This window comes from Urocitellus parryii, chromosome 3 (genome assembly GCF_045843805.1).
Source record: "Urocitellus parryii isolate mUroPar1 chromosome 3, mUroPar1.hap1, whole genome shotgun sequence".
Classification (NCBI taxonomy): Eukaryota; Metazoa; Chordata; class Mammalia; order Rodentia; family Sciuridae; genus Urocitellus; species Urocitellus parryii.
This window is the reverse complement of record NC_135533.1, coordinates 163,876,329-163,894,657: the sequence shown is the minus strand read 5'-3', so window position 1 is coordinate 163,894,657 and position 18,329 is coordinate 163,876,329. Positions and strand designations below refer to the sequence as shown.

Below are 18,329 nucleotides of genomic sequence, written 5' to 3'. Positions count from 1 at the left end.
CTTTTGGATCTTGTAATTACCTCTGACACCAGTGATTCTTAACATCACAGTACCTCTTCCCACAGTAAACATACACCATAAACACTGTGCATGTAATTTCACAGGTTCATGGTCCTTCTGAGGCCTATTCATGGACTTCATTTTCATTTTCTAAAGTGGTAATAATTTCCAGAAATTGACTCATCATCCCATATATACACCCTATAAATGCCACCTTCTCAGTCTTCACTTATTTTATAAGGCAGTCAATGTCACCAGTTACTAATGGGCACAAACATGTAACTTAAAGATATTTTATTAAACATTTTTGGATGATGTTTCCTACTTTTTAAGAATGAAAAATGCATTTCAATAAAATCATATATACTGAAGCCATTTTTCTTTGTATGAAGAAATATAAATGAGATGTGCATTAATATTTAATAGCAAAGTACTTCACTGGCTAAACTTCAAATATGTCAAGAGCACAACAAATTCTAAACATACTAAGATTATGTAGCTCTTTCAATATTTTGGGGGAACAGTGATTCGATTGCCTAGGGCTTAGGATCTGCTTCCATGCTTGTTTCTTGAGCTTCTTCTACCTCTGAGAGCTTTTCATCATCTGTAATTGAAAAAGAAACACAATACCTTAGTCAAATTTGCCAACATTTTATGCTTAATGCACATGTGAAACATTTTTATCTTTTATTAGCCAATACTTTTAAAGAAAAGATGGCAAAATGGCAGTCTGTAACTGCAACTGTCTCACATAAATGTTTGATTTTAAAAATGCTGTTTGGTGGTTGTTATTGTTGAATCAAAATTTAAAATCTGTATGACAGATTTCACTTAAAAAAATAAACATAGGCCTTGGGACAATCAGATCAAGTGAACAGAAATTTCCAATTGGCTATAATCAATAGCAAGTCTTCTCTTCCTTATAAACGACTTAAAATTCATTACATGTCTTTCATTTTTTTTCACTCATTATTTTTGGGAATCTGAGTTTTAAAAGTATATATCTAAGGGAAAGATATATTTTCCCTCAAAGTACCTACCATTCATTGGGTATGCAAAAGGTTTTTTTTTTTTTTTTGAGATAATTTCTACTTACTTTCCAATGTTTGCTGAAGTTCATGGATAGTACTAAGAAGAACATGAAACTGCTTCCGTCTCAATTCCAGCTATGTTAACAAGAAGAAAAAATTTATTGAAATTGATCTATAAACATACACAGACACACATATACACCATAAAAAAACAAAGGGGAAAAAATATATATGCAAATACCTTATCTTCAACGCTTTCTTTAATATGTGAAAGATGCTCTAACTCTTTGCCCAGAGCCTCTAATTCTCTGAAAAAAGTAAAACAGTGCTATTTTTTGCTGTTTTGGGAAATAGAACTTACAATTCTAATCAAACATTTAAAGTATTAAATAGTATTTTTAAAATGTAAAAAGAATTAAAATACTCCATTATGTGAGACTTGTAAAGTTTAGAACTTCTTAACTACTAAATGTGCACTATTTTCATTAAAGCTATACTTTTATTTTTCATTTTTTAATTTTATTTATTTAAAAAAAATTTTTTTAGTTGTAGTTGGACACAATGCCTTTATTTTACTTATTTTATGTGGCGCTGAGGATCGAACCCAATGCCTTGCACATGCTAGACGAACACTGTACTGCTGAGCCACAACCCCAGCCCAAAAAAGGTATATTTTTATATAAAGTTTTTAAGTACAGAAAAACTCAGATAATAGAATAACCAAACTCAAGAAATAGTACATTTTTATCATACTAACTTCAAGATTTTCCTTCAGTTAAAAAAAAAAAAAAATCAAAAACAAAACCTGCTGCTGATTAACTTGAAATACCCTTTGAACTTCACCTCCTTCCTCACCCGCTTCTCTAGTTCCCTACCTCAGGCCTTCTTTTGTCCTTTATTTTCCATTCACACAGTCATTGCATCATTCCAACCCCTTTTTAATGCATGTATCTGTGTTTCTGATAATATATAGTATTAATAAATAATACTTGGTGTTTTCTAACTTTTACAAATGGTTATTTTCTATATGTATGTAGAAAATTAGAAATAATTTAAAACTCATGTGTCTGTCATTTTCCTCACTGATTTTTTGGGGGGATCTGTGTTGTAAAAGTATATGTCTAGCTAGGCCTGGTGGTGTACCTGTAACCCCAGAGACTCAGGAGGCTGAAGCCAGAGAATCACAAGTTCAAAGTCAGTCTCAGTAACTTAGTGAGACACTGTCTCAGAATTAAAAATAAAAAGTGCTGGGGATGTAGCTCAGTGGTAGAGTGCCCCTGAGTTCAATCCCTAGTACTAAGAGAAAAAAAAAAAAAAAAAGTATATATCTAGTTTATTAAGTTTATGCTGTTTAGTATTTTATTACATGAATAGAATATATTCTATTTATCCATTTTCCCATTGAGACACATCTCATGCATTTTAGACCTATAGATAGAAAGATTGGAAAAAGAAAAGGATCTAATCAAACAGTGTTAGGATATATAATGTTGAAAATCTTGATTTCTCCTTTTGACACGTTATTTATTTTATAAAAATGGAATGTATAGATGAGTATACTTGAATGTTTATGTAGGTTAGTTCCTTTGCAAGGAAAAGCTCTAAACTTACTTTAATGTCTCATGCCTATCTGGATGATGCTGGATCACTTTTGCCAAAGCATCATATTCTGAAAGACATAAAAATATTTACCAAGTTTTCTTTTAAAAACCTTAAATATCAAAAGAAAACGCATAGTATCACACATGTCTACTACTCATTTTCCTAGTACATAAAGAAATGAAAACAACGATGGATGGGAGTATTGCCATGCCACTTGATTGAACCACAACGATAATCATCTGTGACATCAAAAGTGTTAAATACAAGGATTTTGGCTCCAGATTCTGTTTTTCCACTAACATGTCCTGTACAAAATATAAGAAGTCAGCATAAGCATTAATGACTTTTAAGTCCTTATCGATCAAGTGGACTGAATCTGAAAAGGATCTTACTCTTTGCCCACAGTGTGTGGTGGTGGTGGTAGGGAGGAGAATCAGTGAGAAAAACATATCTTACTGTTAATTTCCTCACCATTCTAAAGGTAAAAACTTCAGAAACTTTAAAATACTTCAAAATTAAGATGATTGTTGCTGCTTTACTAAGATCTCTAAGATTAAGTTTGATTGCTTATATTAACATTTCTATGAAATGGTAAATAGTGAGGTTCACTTAAAAGTCTCCTATTCAATCAAAATCCTTTGCAATATATTTTTAAATAATCTGGCATTGATATTAATTATTATGTTATTATATTTTGCTGTAAGTTGGCCACTGAAACTTTAGCATACATACTTTGAACTGAATACAAAAGCCACCTTTTATAAAGGGGAAATAAGCTAGGCTTAGTATGCATGCATCTAATTCCAGCAGCTCTGGAGGCTGAGCCAGGAGGATTGCAAGGTTTTTTTTTTTTTTTTTAGTTGTAGGTGGACACAATACCTTTACTTTATTTATTTATTTATTTATTTATTTATTTATTTTTGGTGGTGCCAAGGCAAACCCAGTGCCTCACACGTTTGAGGCAAGTGCTCTACCACCGAGGACTGCAAGTTTGAGGCCAGAAGAAGAGATAAAAAGATATGGGGACGTAGCTCAGTGGTAAAGCACCCTGTAGTCAATCCCCAGAACTAAAAGAAAAAAAAAAAAGAGGTCAGGATAAAACTTTATCTTAATTAGCTCTCTAAAAAGTGAAGTTTATTGTTTTGGAACTCAGTATATTACTAAGCATGATTTTTTTAAATTAAAAAAAACCTCCATTACAATATAGATATTCAGTATAACACAAAACAAAAACAAAGAAAACCTAGATAATAAAACCCCCAACCCCCAAATAACTATTCACATTTTCTATTTTCTTCCAGTTTTTAATATACATTATCATAATTATGATTGTACTTTTTTTGGGGGGGAGGGTAACCAGGGATCGAACTCAGTGGCCGAGTGCCCCTAAGTTCAATCCCTGGTACCCCCCAAAAAAAATTATTTGAAAGTTTATGAACTAGGGCTGGAGATGTGGCTCAGCGGTAGCGCGCTCGCCTGGCGTGCATGCAGCCCGGGTTCGATCCTCAGCACCACATACCAACAAAGATGTTGTGTCCACCAAGAACTAAAAAATAAATATTAAAAATTCTCTCTCTCTCTCTCTCTCTCTCCCCTCTCTCACTCTCTCTTTAAAAAAAAAAAAAAAAAAAAGAAAGTTTATGAACTAGATAAGGGTATACTCTAGTTAAAAAGAAAGATTAGAATAAAACTAAACTTTAACTTTTTCTTGTTATATAGTTAGGCAGCCTGAATATATCTGCTTCCTTTATACTTAATGAAAACCAACTGTGTTTAAATTCTCTCTCTCTCATCAAACAAATTGACCCTATAACTAGTGTACTTACATAAATCACTTTTGCTGATTAAACAAAATATTCAGGCAAAATTGTCTGAAGACAGAAGAAATACCTGGATAATCAATACATCTCAGCAAAAACTTTTTTTCAGCAGATCATTCCTGTTTTTTTTTCTATTTTCTATTTATGGTTTTAAGAATTAAATGTTTCTCCTAATTCTTTTTTTTTTAATTTATTTTTTAGTTTTAGGTGGACACAATATCTTTATTTTATTTCAATGTGGTGCTGAGGATCGAACCCAGTGCCTCATGCATGCTATGCAAGCACTCTACCACTGAGCCCCAGCCCCAGTCCCATCCTGATTCTCTTTGTCAATTAAATCAATTCTGGCTGCTGATTTTACCTCACATTAAAAACTGCATGAAAATACCAGTCAGTAGTAAAGTATTTGCACATGAAATCCCTCAAAACCCTTACCCTGGCGATTTTTTCGTATTCGTTTTGCTTGAAGAATCTGCTTTTTGCACTCAGCAATTTTTTCATGAGCTCCAGCAATACTACATTCTATATAAAAGGGTATTTTTTAAAATATAGTTAATAACAACACATATAATCTCCATCCATTTTCAATTTTAAAACATGTTTTTAAATTGAAGTCCTATTGTTAACTAAATAGATGCTGGTATTAAAAAAGTAGCTGTAACCTCAATCATCATACCACACTATAAACTTTTGCAGATACCACTTACTGCATTCTATTAATATTGTAAGTAACTTTTATCACTAACCCAAGAATATTGTTAATAGGTATTTTTCCTTTAGATCATAAAGAATAAAAATATAGACAGAAACATTATTATTTTTACCTATTTCTTTGTAAATTTTTTCATAATTTTCCATTTCTCTGAGATTCATGTCATACACCAGCAAAGTTTTGCCCATTGAAAATTCACATTGAGATAGTGTACTCAGCATACGTTGGTACTGGCTATATCTGATGGAAAAAAGAGGAAAGAGATGTTTGTGGATTGCTAAAATTAAACTACTTTAATGCAGGCAAAGCTTTGCTAATTAAGTTATATCACATTCTGAGACAAATGTTTTCTTTAAAAAAAATCTAGAATATCCATCCCTTATGTTTTCTTTTTCCAAATGTGGTATATCTGTCTTTATAAACAGCTATGGTTACAAACGTAAGACGGGCCTATTGTTTTTATCGGTGTAGGCTTAATTTAAGCAAATCTGTCTGAATTGTTTAAATCATTTTTAAAAATTATTTTGATTAAGAAGTCTGCTTATTTTCACAATTCTATTCTCATAGTTCTATATGTATATTACACTTATTTTGTGGAAAGTGAATCCAAATGAGGAAGAATTTTGTTAAAAACCTAGATATCTTGCAGGAACTTTATTAACAAAGGAAAGAAGTTTCATTTAGATTATCTTGTCCTGTTAAATACTTATCTGCTAAAAGTGACCATGTTAAAGAGCCTGAATTTAGTCTTCATTTCTTCTTTTACCTGCTTTCTACATGTTTGTTTTATAAGGCCTCCGAAGAGAAGAAAAAAAAAAATCTTTTGATGAGACAAGAAGTGATTTAAGTGGACAATTCGGTGAGTGAAAACTTAAAACACTAACAGGACCTTATTAAAATGACATCAGTACACTGGCATACCCTTCCTCCTGGGATCCAGAGTTGCACCACTTTATGAAACTTTTCACTAGCAAATTAATTCTTCGATCATCTCCAGCACCATCTCCATCAATGAGGAGACGCTTCCGTATCACTTCGTCTGGAAGAGAGAAGGGCAAAGTGAATTAAAATGACCATTTGGCTCTTGTGACTTTTCAGGACAAATAACCAATATCACTACTCAGATGCTCATTGAAAAGATAATTATTGAAATGTCAATGTGCTTGGGGCTGGGGTTGTAGCTCAGTGGCAGAGTGCTTGCCTAGCATGTATGAGGTACTAGGTTCGATCCTCAGCACCACATACAAATAAGCAAATAAAATAAATGTCTATAGACAACTAAAAAATATTTAAAAAAATGAAATGTCAATGTGCTTAATGATACTGAATTGTATACTTTAAAATGGCTAACTAATATCCCACTCTTTAGTATATACCCAAAGGACTGAAAATCAGCAACTACAGCGATGAAGCCACATCCATGTTTGCAGCAGCTTAATTCACAATAGCTAAGTATGGAATCAATCTAGGTGCCCTTCAATAGATGAATGGTTAAAGAGAATGTGGTACATACACACAATAGAATATTACTCAGCCACAAAGAAGAATGAAACTATGGTATTTGCCAGTAAATGGATGAATCTGGAGATTATTGTACTAAGTGAAATAAGCCAATCATAAAAACCAAAGGCAGAATGTTAGCTCTGATATGCAGTTGCTGACTCACAACAAGGGGGAGGGAAGAATAGAAATTCACTGGGTTAGACAAAGGGGAATGAAGGGAAGGGAGAGGAGATGGGAATGGGAAAGACAGTAGAATGAATGGGACAGAATGTTCCTGTGCTCATATATGAATACACAACCAGTGAAACCCCACATCATGGACAACCACAAGAATGGGATCCTAATCAGAATAATCTATACTCCATGTATGTATGATATGTTAAAATACACTCTATTGTTATATGTATCTAAAAAGAATAAAAAATGGCTAAGTGAAGTGGATAAATTGTATGATGTGTATCTTACAAATACGTATATATGTGTAAAAATTTTTTTTAAAAGAAAGTGATTTTCTATTGTGTGTCAAGGTATCACAGGCAAAGAGGAAAAATCTTCAGGTAAAATAAAAATAAATAAATAAGCAACCAAGAAAATAAATTCTTGGATAACTTTTTTAAAAAAAAAAAAAAAAGAAGAAGAAGAAGAAGAACCTGTCTGGCTGGGTGGCATGGTACACAACTGTAATCCCAGTGGCTCAGGAGGCTGAGGCAGGAGGAGCACAGGTTCAAAGCCAGCCTCAGCAACTCAGAGAGGCCCTAAGCAACTTAGTGAGACCCTGTTTTATAATAAAAAATAAAAAGGTCTGGGGATGTGGCTCAGAGGTCAAGTGCCTCTAGGTTCAATTCCTGATGGGAAGGGGGGCTCCTTGTCCTGAAAGGCAGTGGTGAGAAGAGATAAAGAATATTTAAAAAGACAGAGTGGCGGACTAGGACAAGAAAAGAGAAGTTGGTCAGGGGAAGGGAGTAAACTGATACAATACAAGTAGAATACAGTTATCTTAAGTTTCCCCATGAGAATTTCTTTTCTTTTTCTTTCTTTTTAACAAAACTGTCTCATTTTGCCCTGAGGAAAAGAGAAAAACAGAAAAGCAGTATGGACCGGCAGTGACTATAACAAGTGGGGTCCCAACCTGCCTGCCTGGCAGGCCTGAGCTCGTGTTTGGACCAGGATTATAACAAAAAAGGCCAGGGGAATCCACACTACAATGCCATTTCCCATCAGCCTGGCAAAGACCAAAACCTGACCATTCAAAAGGTTGGCAAAGGCATTGGGAAATTGCACTCACATATACCAGAGGGTGCACACTGTCAAACTCTCCAAGGCCACTGGATGAAGAGTGCACGCACCTTTCTAACTCCATAGTTTAATTCTAGGAATTGAGGCTTTAAAAATATGTGCACCTACACACACAAAGGAAGGTATAAAGGGTTGTTTGTAGAAGTGCTGTCTGTAGTTGAAATATTGCAAACCTATATATTCACCAGGAAGAGACTGGTTTAATTATGAAATGTTCATATAATAGTATGCAGCCAAAAAAATAAGATTGAGTCTATACTGATGCCAAGAAATCTTATTTTTGTTAAGTAAAACGAAAACGTGCGGAGAAGCACAACGTGCTGTGCTATGTGTAGAATGGAGGAGCCTGAGACCGGGTATGTGTGCGTGAGTACGTACATCACACAGGCATGAGTGTAGTCAGAAAATATCTTTGAAAGGATTCATAAAATTAGTAATAGTCAGCCAGGGGCAGTGGCATATGCCTGTAATCCCAGCAGCTTGGGAGGCTGAGGCTGCAGGATCGTGAGTTCAAATCACCCTCAGCAACTTAGTGAGGCCCTAAGCAATCTAGGAGAGGCTGTCTCAAAATAAAACATAAAAAGGGCTGGGGATGTGGCCTGGGGGTAAAGTGCCCCTGGGTTCAGTACCTGATACCAAAAACAAAACAAAACAAAACAACCTTGGTAATAGTGGTTGTTTCAGATGAGAGGGACTACATCTGAGAGATGAGAAAAAATGTAATTCCTTACATGCCATTGTACAAGGATTTTGTTTGCTTATTTTGGGAGGTTTTGGTTTCCTTTTTAACCAAATGCATTTTAAAAAAATGAATTTTTAAAGTGTAAATAATTCCTGGAGAGGCTGCATGATGAATCAACAGCAAAATCTTTAAACAATAGTTCCCGTGTGTAGGCAGGAGGATTTCTGAGCACAGGTGCAGCGGAGATAAAACTTGGGAAGGCAGAGGACTCCAGTTTTAAAATATATTGTGGTAGCATGAGACAGACATTTTTAGAATTGGGTTTGGTTGTCAAGCATGGCTTTGAAAGACTTCTCAAGCTATAGATTCGTCAGATGTTTTATATTTTAAAAACATTAACTAATGCTTTTGGTTTTAAAACACATACAGTGTTATCTAAAGAAACAGAAAAATAAAAGTCCTCAAAGAGATTAAAATGCAAAATGATTTTTTAAAAAACTATCAATGTTTCAATTTCTTAAATGAAACAAAACAAAAAGGAGCCAGGTGTGGTGGCGCATTCCTGTAATCCCAGAGGCTCGGGAGGCTGAGACAGGAGGATTAAGAGTTCAAAGACAGCATGGCTGAGGCCATAAGCAACTCAGTGAGAACCTGTCACTAAATAAAATATTAAAAAGGGCTGGGGATGTGGCTTTGGTGGTTAAGAACCCCTGGGTTCAATCCCCAGTACCAAAACAACAACAAAAATAAATAAATAAAATAAATAAATAAAAGGAAATATCTACAGGTGAGCTAGTCTGGCAGAATTGATACTATTACCACTTCTATCGAAATTTCAAAGAACATAAGGCCTTTGACTCAACAACCCCAGATGTACTTAAGCAATTATTCAGTAATTTCTCTTACTTATTTTTGCTCTTTTCAATCCTGTTGTCCCTTCCTCCCCGCCAAACCGACCTTCTACCCAGATGCCTAGGCCTTATGCTTAATATTGAGGACAGTGGATTTTGAATGTAAATGCATTCGGGGAACAGGAAGAAAGCATATGAGGAAGGGGAATCTATCATAAGACCTGATTTTTTCAAATTTGATAACTATCTAAAAATGTTGAAACACATTTTGTGATCCTTCTAGCTATTTTAAGACCTGTGCAGTTTTCTATATATAATGTAATACACCAATTAGAAAAGTCTTCCTGAAAGACATGTAGAACACGGTTCAGGCCAAACTAGCCAAGTCTCCAGGCTCCTCTCATCCTCCCTACTTGGGAGAAAGGTTATTGAGGGCCAGCACTATGTCCTATTTCCTCCTAAGCCTCTCACACCATGTTTTATACATTCAAATGTTCAATAAATATTCTTAAATTAGATTTGTGCTTCCTGCACAGGACATCTGCTTTATAAAGAGCTTTGTTTCAACCAGCCACTATCAAGGGCTAGCAGGCAACCACCTTATTTTCGTTTCCACAGTGTTGATTACTTGTACAAAAGACATGAAGATCTGACCAATCAAATGTATCTACAGGTACCTCAGCAAATTCTGAGGATATGAAATAAAGACCTGAGCCCTTTTACTCTCACTGGAGAAACAGCACACATAGGAATACACTCACAGGGAGGCAGGGATTGTTAAATTAGTGCCACAGTGCCACAGGCCGTTGGCAGAGATCAGGAGTACAGCTCCCTTTGGCTTGGGGAAAACCAAGAGGTTGAGTCTAAGTGGCTTTTTTTGTTTGGTACCCAGGATTGAACTAAGGGGTGCTTCCCAGACCTTTTAAGTTCTTATTTTGAGACAGGGTCTTGCTAAATTGCTGATGCTGGCTTTGAGCTTGAGAGCCTCCTGCCCCACCCTCTGGAGCCCTGTGCGCCATTATGCCCAGCTGAGTTGCTCTTTTGACACTTAAAAATCATCAATCAAAAAAACTGAAAGGCAACCAATTCTATCAAAATTTCAAAGAACATAGAGCCTTTGACTCAACAACCCAGATGTACTTAAGCAATATGACTGACACTGGATTATGCACTGAAACATAATAACAAATACTAAAAGCAAACCAAATATACATTAAATACGGGAAAATTAAACAAATTTTAGCATAGGAACAAGAGGGAGTACTCTGAAGCTACAAGGAAAAAAGAATAAGTACTCCATGTATTGATCTAGAGATCATTTAAGATACCTTGTTATAAAAGGTGGAGAACAGTATTACGGTATTGTTTTTCAAACAAAAATCAGGGGAGATGAGAATATATATTTTTATGAGCTTGCATTTGTTTGGATACCCTGGAATGACAGACAAGAAACTAATTACAGGGGTTACCAAGAGAGCGGGTAGTGTAAGTGGGGTAGACAGACTGGAAATGAGAAAATATCCTTTTGTTTGGTTTTTAAATCAGAAGAGTATTCAAAATGTTAGTTTTCTTTTTCTTGGAACTGGGAATTGAACTCAGGGGCACTCAACCATTGAGCTACACCCCCAGCTCTTTTATATAGAGATAGTATCTCACTGAGTTGCTTACATCCTCACTAAGTTGCTGAGGCTGGCTTTGAACTCTCTATCCTCCTACCTCAGCCTCCCGAGCAACTGGGATTACAGGCGTGTGCCACTCCACTTAGCTAGTTGTTATTAAAAGAAAGTTCAAGTCCTTTCCCTTCACCCTGGGTAAGGAGAAAGCTGTGAGCTCCAGTGTGGGAGCGAGAGACAGGCTCTGGGGCCTGAGTGCACTAGAACACCAGGAAGACTGGACAGATGACAGAAGTCAAATAGTGGGATCCGGCATCATATAGGCAGTGGGGTGGGACTTTGAGAGTGCATATTAACAAATGCCCTATTACCTTTGCTGGTAGGTAACTAGGAGTTGCTAAAGATTCATGGGCAGAACTTTCTAGAAGGATCAAGCTGAGAGCAGTGGACAAAATAGACTGAAACCAGGAAAAGCCCAGAAGCAGGAAGGCTGGGGCTGCCAAAGCGCTTGCTGTTAGGAGCTAACATGACCTAAATTAAAAGGAGAGATTAGAATCATAGGTCCTGGGAGGCAGGTTAGGATGAGCAGAGGCTTGGTTAGGAAGAGGCAGGGGCCAATGCCAACACTGGGGGGAGACTTGAGAAGGAAGTGGAAGATGAGTTGTGGCAGGGAGGGGATTCCCTGTCTAGGCACTCACAGGCCTCCTCACCGTCGGCCTGATCCCTCTTCAATCTGAGCACACCTTCTTACAGACAATCTCCTGGGTTACAAATCAAAAACTGGAGCCAATGTTTGCTTATTCACCTAATGTCTACTTTGTGTGTGTGCACACAGACCAACATTTAACCTCATCTGTAAAATGGGAATAAAACTATCTTCTTTGTAGGGTTGCAGACTTCATGGTATGGAAAGACACAGAGCCAGTCCACGGTAGAAAAAAAGCAAAAAAATATAATATCCTTATCTTTATGTTGAATTTAATCCTCAACTTGTTTCATCCTAAAGACGTTCAAAAGTAAATGTCAAAGGTATATCTAGACATATCTATATACCTATCTAGATATATTTCATGCATTTTTGCATACACAATTTTCTCCAATTATGATTCCTCACAAATTTGCTTCTGCCTCAAATTTATTCCAAGGTTATGCATTTCTGGCTTAAACTTTAAGATAGCTGCTGCCTAGAAAACTCTCTGCAGACAAAAATTACTGAAATAACACATATAAAGCGCAGAACACAACTCCAACAGAAACAAAATCAAACAAAATGGTGTGGCCCCAATTTGAGAGCAGCTTCTATTACCTCTAAATTTAGAGTTTTTAAATTTAGAGAAAAATTTTTAAATGCTTATACAAATGGTATAAGCATTATGATTTTTAATGACACCCTTGTTATTGTTAATGACGCTTTAATAATTAGATCCGTGCTGAACACATCTAAAGCCATACACACTGAGTTCATAAATTATCATATATGAAGCCTTCCATAAGCAATCTGATTGCTTACATTAGTAATTCGGGTGGGCTGTGGTCCATCCTGTAAAAACAATAAAGATGGCTTGGAAATTATTTTATTGATATTAAATTAAGATGAGGTAAGGACATGCAAAAACAATGTTTGTTCAGATTCCTGTTAGATTCATCATTAGATCGGCACCACTCATGAGTTATTAAGATGAATTATACGTGGCTTGTTTGTTAAAGATTCCTTATGGCAAAGTAACTCTGGGCCCCTTTCAAAAAGTTCAAAAAGTTTAAACTTTCAAAAAGTTTAAAAATCACTAAAGTAATTTTTAAGGCCAATAATGTCAAAAAGACACATAAAACGTGGGCAGAAAGAACAATGAATAAGATGGTTTGATTCTTCCACGTAAATACTGGTCTCTCCTGAGATCCTCAGGACCAATCTAAGTAAGTTGCTGATGCCAAAGTAAATTTCTCAAGCCAAAAGTGTCTAAAAAAATTTTTTTTTAAAAAAGCAAAAAAACAGTGTGGGGATCTTCTGTTTTTCTGTCTCAATGCTTAGAATATGGTGCATCTCAAGGATGGAGTGCCAAACTTGCTTATCTATTTGGGCTAAAGAAATATGAAATAGTTGAAGTACATTAGTTATCCTCTTGCTGGAACAGTGGATTATGGAATAAGCTGGACAAATCTACTGGCACTGGTGGAAAAAGAAAGGGAATCCATTTTTGTCCCACCAACAGCAGCAGCAAATACTTAAGCGCTGTTCACACACTTATTGGTGAACATACATCTCGTGTGTCTCCTTTCACTCTGAAAAGTGTCTTGGCTTCTAAATGGTCACTCAACTTCAAAGTGCTTTTACATGTAGTATCATACTTCATCCTTGAAACACTCTGTAAAGTGTGCTATTATCTTTCTTTTATAGGTGACTGGTGTCACCTCTGCATTCATAACAAAATATACAGAATTACATTATTATACGGTTATAGTGCAGTTCTGTTATTCTGTCATATTGTTTATAGGCATATTAAAATCATTATTTCAAATTTTAACAAGCATATATCCATGCATTACACCTTTCTGATTAAAAAAAAAAAATCTGTTGTCAAAACCAACAAGCTCTATTAAATAGAACGTAGAGATGACCCCACTCCCCTTCTCGTCTCCCATCTGTTGCTCTGGCATATCAATGATCTACCTAATGTTCTCTGTACTGCAAAAAGTGCTTTTAAAATGATTTTTAACAGGGTACTAACACTGTTTAACACTCTTTAAATTAACACCTCCAAGATACAAACTGTTAACATATTTTAAATTAACAGTGACAACATCCAAACTATTTTTCAGTTAGCCAAAACGATATGGTGACATCAGGGGAGAGAGAATAAAGGAATTTGACAGTAACTCTCCAGGACTTCCACTCTTTCATCTATAAAATGACAATGCTCCCAGTGGCTCAGGAGACTGAGGGGGCGGGGATTGTGAGTTCAAAGCCAGCCTCAGCAACTTAGAGAGGCCCTAAGCAACTCTCTCTTTTCTAAATAAAATATAAAAAGAGCTGGGGATGTGGCTCAGTGGTTAAGCCACTGAGTAACCATGGATTCAATTCCCAATATTCTCCCCCACCCCAAATAAAATGACAATGCTGGTGATCATCTATAGTCCAATATCCACAGATGGCAACATAGTGCTCCTCTCTACTTCCTTCAGAGGCAGTGTTCTTCCTCAAATTAGGTGCAGAAATAAAGGGCTTTTGTATATGCATACGCAGATGTAAGGACTGCATGAGGACAAAGCTAATCAGGTACCCCAGTTTTAAAAGGATACTAGTTTTTTGCTGTTGTTGTTGTTTTGGTGCTAAGGATTGAATCCAGGGCTCTTTAGCACTGAGCTACATCTCCAGACCTTTTTATTTTGAGATAGTATTTCACTAAGTTGCTCAGGGCCCAAGTTGCTGAGGCTTCAAACTTGCATTCCTCCTGGCTCAGCCCCTGCCGTACCCAGCTCACACTGGCTCTCATCTAAGCACCAGGGACAAATACTGGTCCTACTCTAAGAGGTTTTCAGAATATCAAAAACTTCCACTGCTCACTGTCCTCTCCACTGACGTCACCAACCCAAGCCCATGTCTTTCACATCAAATACTTCACATTGGGCTCCCAGCTTCCATTCTGGGCTTTCTAGAATGCACTTACTACCCAACAACTGAGAATGATCTAAAAGATGAAGTGATCATTGACTCTCTACTTAAAATCCTCCAATCATTGCCAGGTGCCCAGAGGACAATCCCGTCCCTTCCATAGCCTGCACAGTTCATCAGGAGCTCCACTTGGCTTCCCTCCCTTTACATCCCTCTCCCTGGGTCCACCCCAATTGGCCTTCCTCATCTTCACCCAAGAGGTACAGTCTGTTGTCACCTCAGGCCTTTGCCACTACCTGAAATACTTTCTTGGGTGCTTCACATGGTTGATCTTTTCAGATCTCACTTTAAAGGTCAGCTTTCAGAGACATCATACCTGATCAACGTATTTTATCCTAATTGTTGGCAGCTCCACCCCCATTACTTTATCATCATTCCATCAAATTCATTCTCAAAACTTAATTATGCTTCTTCTCAGAAATTATCTTATTTACTTATTTGATGGCATGCTATTACCTCTCTCCCTCAAGCAGAAGTCGGGGCCCTCCCTCCTCTGTTGTGTTTAGAAGGTCTGAAACACTTATTTGTTGACTAATCACAAATATTACTTATTTCAGCTCATTTCTCTCCAAGCAGAAAAGTCAGGGAAGGGAAATACGAGCAGATTCAAAGATGGAGAGGGCACAGATCTCATCATAGGAAAGTAGAACAGAGGTTAGTAAACAACTCATATTTAATATTTACCGAACATTACTACGTACTGGACTCAGTGCAAAGGCTTTTACTGCATTTCACCTTCAAAACAACCCTCCGAGGTGGATTTCACCATCTTCATTTACTGAGAAAAAAGCTGAGGTTCAAAGAAGCTAAGTAACCTGCCTGGGGTCAGACACTTTATATTAGTGACAGAGTGGGGATTTTCATGGTCTCAAAGGATGTAGGGACACTTGACTGAAGTACATTTACCAGAACTCATCTCCTTTCCATCTCCCATTTACAAAATACCTCTCCTTTGGAGTGCTATTTCTCAATAAATATAGAAGTAGCCCTAGTAGGCCCAGAGTCACTCCAGCCACAATGTGGGATCATCCTGACTCTCCCCTTCCACGCTCACTCAGGCACTGAAGCCCTGGCACCCTACCTCATACCTCCCAACCTGTCCACTTCTCCGCATTCCCTCTTAGTCAGTCCCATCCTGGTCCAAGGCCCCATTACCTCTCACTTGGACCATCTTAAGAGTGAAGAGCAGGAACTCTGGAACCAGTCTGCCTGGTTTGTGGCCCAGGCTTTCTAACCTACTACCTGTGAGACTTCAGACAAGCTACTTAATCTCTTTGGGTTCCAGTTCCATCTGTAAAGGGGGGCAATAATTAGAACAGTGCCTGATACATAGTGTAAGTACAATATACATGTTAGTAAGGGACAGGAAATTTACTTAGCACCTCAACTTTTCCTCAACATGCTTCACATAGTACAGTGATGTGTGTGTGTGTGTGTGTGTGTGTGTAAATGCAATTCTGGGGCTGGGATGTAGCTCGGTGGTAGAGTGCTTGCCTAACACAAGACCCTGGATTTGATCTCTAGCCCACAGCCCAAAGTAAATCAACATAAGAAAAGCAAATCTGATTACATGACCCACATCAAAAATGTTTAATGGCTTCCCATTACAGTTAAAAATCTTTGGCTCAACTTTCTAAATTGTAGCCAATACTTCTCATTTTTCACTCCTTCCAATATTTTGGGCTCTTGCACAAGTGGTTTCCCAACTGGAAACCAAGTCCAACTACACCTATTTATCCTTAGGGGAAAAAAAAGGGATTAGAGTAATTACTTCAGTGTACAACCTATTCCAAAAGCTCCCAGGTTTGCTCTTCCCGCGTGGTAACATGGGTAACCCTTACAACTCATTACTTAATGTGTCTTTCTCACCAGTCCGGAACGTCTGAGGAAAAGATCTTGCTTGTTGGTTCTAGGCTGTAAACCCCAGCAAGGCCTAGCTAGCCCAGGCATTATAAATATCTACTGAATAAACAAAACTGGAAGCCAGCTGGGGTAGTGCAGACTTATAATTCCAGCAGCTCAGGAGGCTGTGGCAGGAGGACTGCGAGTTCAAAGCCTCAGCAACTTAGCAAGGCCCTAAGTCTCAATGAGATTCTTGTCTCTAAATAAAATACTGAAAAAGGCTGGGGATGTGGCTCAGTAAGTGGTCAAGCACCCCTGGTTTAATTCCTGGTACCAAAAACAAAAAATGAGAGACAGAGAGAGAGAGAAATTGCCCATGAAAGTCCCTGGCCTTTAACTGCCCCTCCCCCCCACACACTACTTCTTATGGGTCCCCACATTTGGCCTATCCCAGTTCTTCCCATTGCCTAGCTCTTTAATGTTGGGACCCTCTTGCCCAGGGTCCAGAAGCAGCCTCTTCACAAATAGCATCAAACCCAATAGCCTTTCCCTTCCTAGGTGCCCCAGGACCTCCCTTCCTAACAGGAAGCCTTCCAGATTCTTCCTCCAGTTGCCCATCATGCCTGCTCACCATTCCCCAAAATGTCCCCTTACTGATCAGTCCCTAGACTCACAAATGCTCACAAAACCAGCCCTCCCCAATCCATTCCAGCTGACAAACCACGCGCCCCAACACACACATTCTCTCTCACACACATACACACTGTCCCCATGGCCCTGGTGGCCTCATCCTATAAGGGTGGCACACGAGTGAACCTCCCAGGTGCACTTCCGATTGCCCTCCAGCCGCTGCACTCATTCACAGCCATTCCTCTCGGACCCAGGTTGCAGCCCCCTGTCCCCACCCACATCCCAAGGACTCCTGGCGATCCAGCCTATTGTCTGAGGGACCCCTCCAGGTGTCACCCCTGTGAGCAGCCACCCCCAGGCCCCGGAACTCCTGCCCAGTTCCTGTAAGCAGCCACCCCACAGGCCCTGCGGCACCCCGGCCCCCGGCCTCCACGCTCCGTAGCCCGCGCCGCTCCCGGGACCTCCCTCCACGGCCCCCGGAACCACGCGCCCGCGCTCGGCTCCCAGCCCTCGGGACCCCACGTGTGCCCGCGGCGCCCGACGGCCGGCCCAGCACCCGCTCCCGGTGCCCCGCGCGGCCCCTGGGAAGGCCGGCCCGGGAGTCGGCGTGGCTCCCAGGGCGGCGGAGGCTGGGCGCGGCGGCCGGGGCGGCCGGGGGACTGGGGGACGCGGCGCGGCGGCCGGCGGGACCCCGGGAGCGGCGCCAGGCCGCGCGGGCCGGCGGCGGGCCTCACCGTCAGTCACGGCTCCCATGGCGTGCGCGGCGGCGGCGGCGGCGCAGGCTGGAGCGGCGGTTGGCGGCGGCGGAGGTCAAACTCCCACAATGCAGCCGGGTAAACAGCCATGGAGGAGGAGGCGGCGGCGCCCGCGGCCGCCCGCTCCGACGCCTGAGTCGCGCCGCGCCGCCGCCGCCGCCGCCGCCGCCGCGGGACCCGCGCGCCCCGCGCTCCCCGCACTCCCGGGGGACGGCCGCGGCCGGCGCGTGAGGGGGCGAGGCCAGGCGGCCGGCGGCGGCGGCTCCGGCTGCAGCCCCGGCCCCGCCGCCCCCCTGCCGCCCCCGCCCGGCCCACGCCCAGA

General features: G+C 39.6%; 1 protein-coding gene across 1 annotated transcript; it reads right to left on the bottom strand.

Moving 5' to 3' along the window:
* Positions 1-279: 279 nt before the first annotated feature.
* Thoc7 (THO complex subunit 7) lies at positions 280-18,117 on the bottom strand. The gene is made up of 8 exons (XM_077795611.1): positions 17,987-18,117; positions 6,087-6,204; positions 5,278-5,405; positions 4,889-4,975; positions 2,643-2,700; positions 1,273-1,339; positions 1,097-1,166; positions 280-604 (listed from the first exon to the last, which is right to left on the bottom strand). The coding sequence occupies exons 1-8, from the start codon at positions 18,003-18,005 to the stop codon at positions 537-539; spliced, it is 615 nt and encodes a 204-aa protein (XP_077651737.1). The 5' UTR covers positions 18,006-18,117; the 3' UTR covers positions 280-536.
* Positions 18,118-18,329: the final 212 nt, after the last annotated feature.

Excerpts from the sequence above, each read along its gene's own strand:
- Thoc7 (XM_077795611.1), bottom strand. Across the intron at positions 5,406-6,086 it reads TCTGGATCCCAGGAGGAAGG|ATATAGCCAGTACCAACGTA; the intron begins GTATGCCAGTGT and ends TTTTTCCATCAG. Across the intron at positions 2,701-4,888 it reads AATACGAAAAAATCGCCAGG|AATATGATGCTTTGGCAAAA; the intron begins GTAAGGGTTTTG and ends TATGTCTTTCAG.